The sequence below is a fragment of the Oryza glaberrima genome, chromosome 8 (assembly GCF_000147395.1).
Source record: "Oryza glaberrima chromosome 8, OglaRS2, whole genome shotgun sequence".
NCBI lineage: Eukaryota > Viridiplantae > Streptophyta > Magnoliopsida > Poales > Poaceae > Oryza > Oryza glaberrima.
In genome coordinates, this window is record NC_068333.1 from 20,533,271 (window position 1) to 20,541,261 (window position 7,991).

A 7,991-nucleotide genomic window follows, 5' to 3' on the forward strand; every position below is an offset into this window, starting at 1 on the left:
AGGACCGAGGGAGTAATCAGCTTTAGAAAAGTATATAGATATATCACTGGTGTGATCGATCGATGATGCATACCCTGATAGCCACAGACTTCTGGCATGTGGCAGCATTTCAATGTCGCTGATACTGGTGTTACAGTCAGAGAACTCAGGAGTGACATCACAACTGCCATGTTCATGCATGACACATGCTCGAGTTTGCAGTTGCAATAAAGAGCAATGTTTTTAAGTAGCATGCTAAGACATTTAGCGGTTAGCTTCTCAAACAGTTATAGCCGGGCTAAATAAAGTTATAGCGGCTAAATTGTATATGAAAGCAAATAGTTAGAATCCTTCTCAAACTTCTCGAACAGAAGTAGCAGGGGATTTAAAACCCTAATTAGAGAGCTTAATTACTTATAAGCTTGACAGCTAGCTGTATTAACCCAATGCAAAGCGACGCTAGCTAACAGCTAAGCAATTGATAAACTACTCCTCCTAGTGCTACACTAGGCACACCAAGACTAGGTTTAGCATCATCATCATCGATCATCGAACGATATCCATGGACCACCATTATCCAACCCAACACACACACACGAAAAAGTGAAGAGAGATTTTGCTACACGATCATCTCATCCCTCCCATGGCCTTTGCTTTATCCGAGGATTACAGGAGAGATCGATCGATCGACCATTGCATCCACACACACGGCGACGAAAAGAAACCAAGGACACATCAGCCACCATCAGCAGTAGTACGTGTCAAGCACCTGCTGCTGTGATGGTGCCCATGGCCATGTACATGTCCTCCTCCGCCTCCTGCTTCCACAGCTTGGCGTTGAGCCCGCCCCTCGGCACCGGGAACGGGCTGTACTCCACCTCGTCGCTCGCCCCGACAATCTCCCACCTGCAACAACAACAACATCATCATCCGCTCGTACGCCGTCCGTCACACTGTCGATCGCCACCGGCAAAAGCCGTGGAAAACACGGTGGTTTTCACGTACGCTGTATCACTTACCTGTAGGCGGTGACGAGGCGGTGGACGAGGACGAGCATCTCCAGCTTGGCCAGCTCGTTGCCCGGGCACGCGTGCACGCCGCTCCCGAACGGCAGGAACGTGCTTGGACGCCGCGCCACCTGCACGCACAGCCACGCGTCACGCACGCACGTACACTGGAGGATGAGTCACTCTCGGTCCAACCAAAGTCCAAAAGATTCGCGGCCTAATCTCCGGCTGCTAATGCTCGAGAGATTGTATCTTAGTGAGCCTAAATTAACCTTTGTACTCTAGCTAGTGTTTGGTTTGGACTTGGCCGCGTGCATGCACAACACTTAATTAGCTGCCACCTGCTTACTGAAGCTGCCGGCAAAATTCAGAGATGTCGTCGTTAAGTACGCCCAAGCTAGTGCAGGCCTGGCCGGGGAATTAAACTGATGTTAAATTAGTGATCTGGTTTAATAAGTCTACGCAAAAGAGTCAACAATGAGTGTGAACGAAGATGGTAAGCAGCCAGTAATTGCTTCCTTTGACTTTGCTGCATGTCTCGTAAGCGAGACCAGAGTCTGAATTTTGAGCGTGTGTGAGGATTTGCAACTGTGCTACTACCACTCTTCTGATGGGATGTCCTAAAAGTCTTCGTGTGTACTTAATGCCGCTAATAGTTTACTTTAGTCTGATGCAATCCATATTCAAGGGTCAGTGAGCAGTAGCTTAGGAGTAAGGAATAGGACCCATTACCTTGAATCTAGAAGGATCAAACTTTTGTGGATCCTGGAAGTAGTCCGGGTTGTGATGGATGTTCCTGAACAGAGGCATCACCTTCCACCCCTTTGGAATCAGGAAACCTGACAAAACACCACAAAACAGATCGACACAAACGTCGTTCAGTCTCACTCGAAATTGAATTCAGTGACGAAAATATATATATGCGACTTTAACTTGTCGAAAGATACCACTTTGCAAATTAAACACTGAGTGCTACTCTACATAATTAATGTTCCTAATTATTATGCCGCTTCTATTATACGACATAATAAATGTTCCCAGAACCACCTCCATTGCTTTCCCAATCTCAATTCATTTCTGCAGCTACGCTGCCACTCGAAAATGGAGTGAATCGGTCGCTAGCTACCGGTGCCGGCCGGGAACAGGAGCAGCTAAGGATGCATCTGGACCGCCCGTTGTGATGCTGATGATTCAGATATTAATCGGAACGAGAGGACATGGATGTTTTGCCCCCTTTTATGGCGAAAAATACACCATCTCATGTCAGTATATCATATCACACAAGGAAGCTGAAATAGGGTGCTCTGGTGTTCATACAACACTGGAGACGACAATTAACTGTGCCTAAACAAATTAAAATGCATCCCTCTTTATTGCCATGTGGCTTATATGCATGAGAAATAATCAAGCCACTTGTTCGGAGCAGCATGATTATGCTGAGGTGGATATGACGTTACTCATCATGTAGTTTATGTTCCTTAATTTTAATTTTTTTATTTACAGTATATCTTTATCTTTGCTACAAAATATGAATTTGTCTGTTGCCCCTATTTCGATTGAAATTTACTGAACACCTCTCTTCAAGGGGGAGCATGCATGCAGTTGGTTATCAGTCTTATTACAGAAGACCACAATATTTTTTTTAAAGAAAACATTAACCCTCCCATGATAAACATTAACCCTCCCAAAACGGTTGGAGTTAATTACTAGCATTTGGTGAGGTTGCTAAGCATTAACCCTCCCAAAACGGTTTACACCTTTTCTAGCTAGTCCTAGGAACCTCCAAACTTTGATAGATCAAACAATTAATGGGAAATATGTTCTACAATATTGCGCATAAAAATATCCTATATATGCATATGCTAGGATTTTAATCTATAGTATGTGAAAAAAGGAGATTGACTGGCACAATAAATCAACAATTATTCCCAAAAGGTATGATAGATTTCGATCATTTTTGGCCACTAGATATGCTTGAAGATGTGTATGTTCCTTAACATTGATCTCATGAATGCAAGGTTGACTTATGATCCATGATATATATATGTAGACACCTCGATATTATCCATTTTTAAACCCATTTATTTATTTCCATGGCCTTATCCGAGGTTCCATTTTTTTCTTATTGTTTAATCTTGTACGATATTTTCTCAAGGTGACTTTAATTTGGAGTCCATATTATTAGGACCACATCAAGGTGCAATGGGAGGAACTGTACATGCATGATCCATATATATGATCCAGCTGGTGGTACAACTGGCTAACGTACTGCAAAATGCAAGCTGCTACTGCTAGCTTTTGTTCAGTGACTCCAGTACAGTGTACACTGACTCCCAATCCATGTTGAACACGTGCTTACCTTTGTACTCCACGTCGGCCACTGCCTCTCTGAACGTGAAGGAGATTATGCTCGCCATCCTCAAGCTCTCCAGTATAACCTGCATCGAATGGAAACAAAGTGGCACAAATGAGCACAGTGCTACTGAACTTTTGGCATGTGTTTGGTTCAATTGATATAGGCTAGGTTGGGGCAAATCCATTTTTCAGGTTGTTTGTTTAGAAATAGATGTGATGGATTGATTCCCAAAGAGGAATATTTCCCTAAGATTCGGATCAATTTCGTATCTCAAAATTTGGTGGACCAATCTAACTCACTTTCTCTCTGTTATTGATATGTGGACCACCCCCTCCTTCCCTAAGAAAAGTAGGGTCACTCCATCTCTCATGCCAAACAGATAATTGGATTATCCCATTAAAAAAATAAGGATAAGTCTAACTCATCCCACCTCATTTCTAAACCAAATAACAATAATAATTAAGTCTCTCTATATATATCCACACATATAGATATACAGTAGATATACACAGCCAAACATATACTTCCAAACACAAAATGCTAGCTAATCTCCAAACTAAACTAAAGCCATTCTTTTCCGTGATGTGTGATGCAGCAATTGGTGCATATTCGTCTTCCTTGTAACAATAAAACGGGAGTAAAAACAACAAAGAGGCATGCTTGTACCTGATGCGTGAGTGTCATGCTCCTCGTCTGCGTCCACGTCAGCGGCCGCTTCCCGCCCTCGTTGGCCACGTAGATCGCCATCTGCTCCGCCTGCGCGCGCGCGATCGACACGACGGAAAAAAAAAAGCATCGGTGGTTAGCTCACCATCGTTCTCGCTCGATCGTGATCGAGTACTTAAACTCTGGTTAATTATCGTTGCGTTTACCTTGACGGCTTCGAGAAGCTTCGGCGAGTCGTGGAGGTACTTGAGGATCCAGGTGAGGACGCTGGCGGTGGTGTCCTGCGCCGCGAACAGCACGCCGACGACGTTGTCGGCGATCTGGTCGTCGGTGAGCAGCGCCACCGCGCCGGCGGTGCCGTCGTCGCGCGACCGCATGAGGCCGCCGAGGAGGTCGTCGCCGCCGCCGCCGCCGCGCGCCCGCCGCTCCGCCACGATCTCGCTCAGGATCGCGCGCAGCCGCTTCCTCGCCTGCATGCGCAACGCATGCCGTTTAATTTGCATGATGATCAATGTCGAATTCGACAGAGATTTGCGGGTGCGCGCGTGCGTATACCTGGATCGCCTTGTGGTAGAGCGTCCCCCGGAAGCGGTTGGGGAAGCAGTTGTAGCCTCTCTCCACGACGGAGTAGTTCGTCCTCAGCTCCTCCCTGTGCCGGCGGCCGATCCGGCCGCCGAAGATGGTCACGACGCCGACGTCGAACGAGAGCTGGATACGAAAGAGAGAGAGAGAACACGAACACCGGTCACGCATTACGTACACGCCGCGCGCGCATAACAACAAACACGTCCGGGACGCGCGCGCGCCCCACACGTCACTTAGCTTCACTCGTGTCGCGTGACGCCGAGCCGATCGACCCCTGGTCTGTGGCAACTGGCAGCAACTGCGTGTGCGTGTGCGTGCGCTCACCTTCTTCATGGCGTGGAAGGTGCTGGCGACGTGGCCGCCGGACCAGGCGGCGAGCGTGGCGGCGACGGCGGCGTCGACGTCCGGGACGAGGGCGCGGAGGGAGTCCGGGGCGAGGGCGGCCTGGACGAGGCGGCGGAGGCGGAGGTGGTACTCGCCCTGGTGGAAGAAGAGCGCCGACGGCCCGATCATCCGCTCCTTGCTCGGCGGGTACGTCGGCTTGAACAGCCTCGCCTGCGACACCAGCACGAACCTCGCCGCCTCCGGGCTCGCCAGCATCACGCACGGGCACCCCAGCAGATTCGTCTTGAATATCTCGCCGTACCTTACACCCAAAAATAACACAACCATCAACGACGACGACAACATATTAAGCACATTCGCCATCAATTTTTAAATTATATATCTGACTATATAAGCTAAAACTTTTTATATTATGAGACGGAGGAATTGCCTAGTTACCTCTTCTGCTTGGAGGCGAAGAAGACGTTGGGGTCCTGGGAGTAGAGCTGGAGCGTCTCGCCGACGTACGGCCAGCCCATGGATCCCGGAGGAAGCCTGAGCTTCTTCTTCTTCTGCCAATCTCGCCCTCCACCCTGTCCAACATCTCTCCTCCTCTGCACGCTCGTGCAGAGCAGCAAGAACGCCGGGACGACGAAGCACAGCACTGCAGCTGTCACAAAGACAAAGAAGAGCAAGAAAGCCATGTGTGTGTCTCCTTGTCCAAACAACTCTGTAAAACTCTCTACCGATGATACTCTTCAGATCAGCACGGATGGCTAATCGATATATATATATATATGCGTGTGTGCAGTGTATAATCCGTGCCCTCTCTCTCTCTCTGTACTTATCTTTCGTATCTGAGTGTGATTTGTGTCTGGCGCAGTGTTGTTGGGAGAGAGGGACACGAGGGGATCGAGCAATCTTGGGGAGGATTCTTCCAAATGGTGGTGCTATTGGAAGACACCTGTATGGGGTATTTATAGAGGGTGAGCACGGCTGCACAGGGGTGTTAGGATAAAAAACAGAGCTCATGAACGGCATGATGCTCATTAGAAAATGTGAAATCTTTGGGGATAGGGAGAAAAAAAGGAGGGACACATGAAAGGGAGATTAGAAGATTCCTAGGCTAGGCCTGTTTGGTTCTATGGGCTAATGTTTAGCTCTTACCTTTTAGCCTCAAATTAGCCTTTAAGAATCCAAACAGGTGGGCTAATTTTGAGCTAACGTGAATTAGCCCCTCTAAGAAGTGCTAATGGGGCTAATTTTGTGTAGGGACCATCAAAAAACATCTCTCTCTCCTTCTCTCTCCTCTCTTTCTACTCTCTCTCTCTCCCTTTTAGCCTTGAATTAGCCCATGGATCCAAACATACCAACCTAGGCTAATGTTTAGCCTACCAATTTATTACTAACATTAGCTCTCAAAATTAGTCCTGGGCTAATCTTCCAAACAGGGTCATAGTAATGTGCAGCTCAGCGGGGCTTGCACGAATTCCCTGGGATTTGGCCCATGGACAGGCATTGATTTGGGGATTGAGATTCAACATAGCATCAGAGCCTGAGATCTCTCTGACAGCTTGATTGGTACTACATCATTATGGGTTGTTGTAATCCTTAGTTAAATTTTGCTTAGACTGTTGTTGTTTATAGTACTATTTTTTACTAGCCTGCCATAAAGTTTAGACCATTTTTACTTGCCACTTGTATAACCTCTAATGCCATTTCTTCCGCATGAAGACGGTACTCTCTTTTGTCACAGCTCTCTTCATTTCTTTTAAACTATTCTCATTTGGTCAAAGATTTTTTTTTTTTAAAAAAGGTGTCCACTGTTCAGTTAATTCAACAAAAAAAAAACCTAAATTAGAAATATCCCAAAAGATCAAGAAGTTTGCACAATAGTTTCAGTAGTTTGTACCATGGTTCCTGGATATATTTTTCCTGATTCTTTTAAAAAAATATCGTTTTTTTTCTTCTTTCTTTCTAGATGCCTTGTGTGATCTGGTACTGCTTGATTATTATTTTTTTGGCTTCTTTTAATGGTCAAATGGATTTGATCTATAACCGGGATGGGGGAAAATAAATAAAAGGGAGCAAATGGAGCCACGGCACAGGAGATGACTTTTTTAAGTGATAAATATAAGCTGCATCATTGGAAAAAGAAAATTTATCTGCAAGATTTTTGCAATAGAAGTGTTTTTTTTTTGCAATGTTTTATATAAGATTTTGTGAGTTTTGAGATGGAATTCCCAATAATTCGATGAATGCATCAACGGGCCTATACCCAATCTAGCAAATATTGGAGTATTTGTTCTTGTTTAACAATTTCTAGACATATTTTAAAATGAAATTGTGATCGATAGAAGTTTTATGTTTAAGAAAACTTTTTGGATATAGGAAAAAATACAAATTACCCCCCCCCCCCCCCGCGCCGAACTATCACGGTCGACCGAATTACCTCTTTGAAACACAAAACTAGACATTTTATACCTCGAACTTTTTAAACCAGACGAATAACCCCCCTACCGCAATCTAGAACTGGTTTCATCTTACGTGGCGGTCTAGTCAGCAAAAAAAATAATTAAAATCAAGGGGGCCACTTATCATATCTCTCCCCCTCACCTTTCTCTACCTCTTTCCCTATCCTCTCTCTCTCTTCTCCCCGGCCTTGTGAAAAACGCAGCGGCGGCGGCGAAGTCGACGCTACGGAGGTGAACGCCGGTGAGGTGGAGTGGTGCCATGGTCCCTCGCCATGCTCACCATCAAGAAGGCAAACGGCAAGCGGCAGAGAGGCGGATGGCGACCGGAGGCGGCAGCCGTGGCAGAGAGGCAGGCGGCGGCCGGAGGTGGGAGCCACCTCGTCTTCCCCTCAGATCGGGGATCCCTACCTAGCATGTGCGCGTCCCTGGCGCTGTTTTTCGGGTAGTTAGACTAATTCTATTAGTCTTAGTCTCTTAGATAATTATAGTTTGAGATAATAATGGTAGTAGTTAGGATTTTTTTTCGTGAGATTTTTTAACTAACAAATTAAAAAGAAATCTATATCTCAAGTCAAATTTTCAAAATTTTGAAAACTTTCA

General features: G+C 46.0%; 1 protein-coding gene across 1 annotated transcript; it reads right to left on the reverse strand.

Annotated features, from left to right (window-relative positions):
• Positions 1-363: 363 nt before the first annotated feature.
• On the reverse strand, positions 364-5,860 carry LOC127782517 (abscisic acid 8'-hydroxylase 2). Its single transcript, XM_052309759.1, has 9 exons — positions 5,377-5,860; positions 4,918-5,239; positions 4,564-4,716; positions 4,215-4,478; positions 4,009-4,098; positions 3,346-3,424; positions 1,719-1,825; positions 999-1,117; positions 364-885 (listed from the first exon to the last, which is right to left on the reverse strand). Exons 1-9 carry the CDS (start codon positions 5,619-5,621, stop codon positions 741-743), a joined length of 1,524 nt encoding a protein of 507 aa, XP_052165719.1. The 5' UTR covers positions 5,622-5,860; the 3' UTR covers positions 364-740.
• Between the last annotated feature and the right edge of the window lie 2,131 nt (positions 5,861-7,991).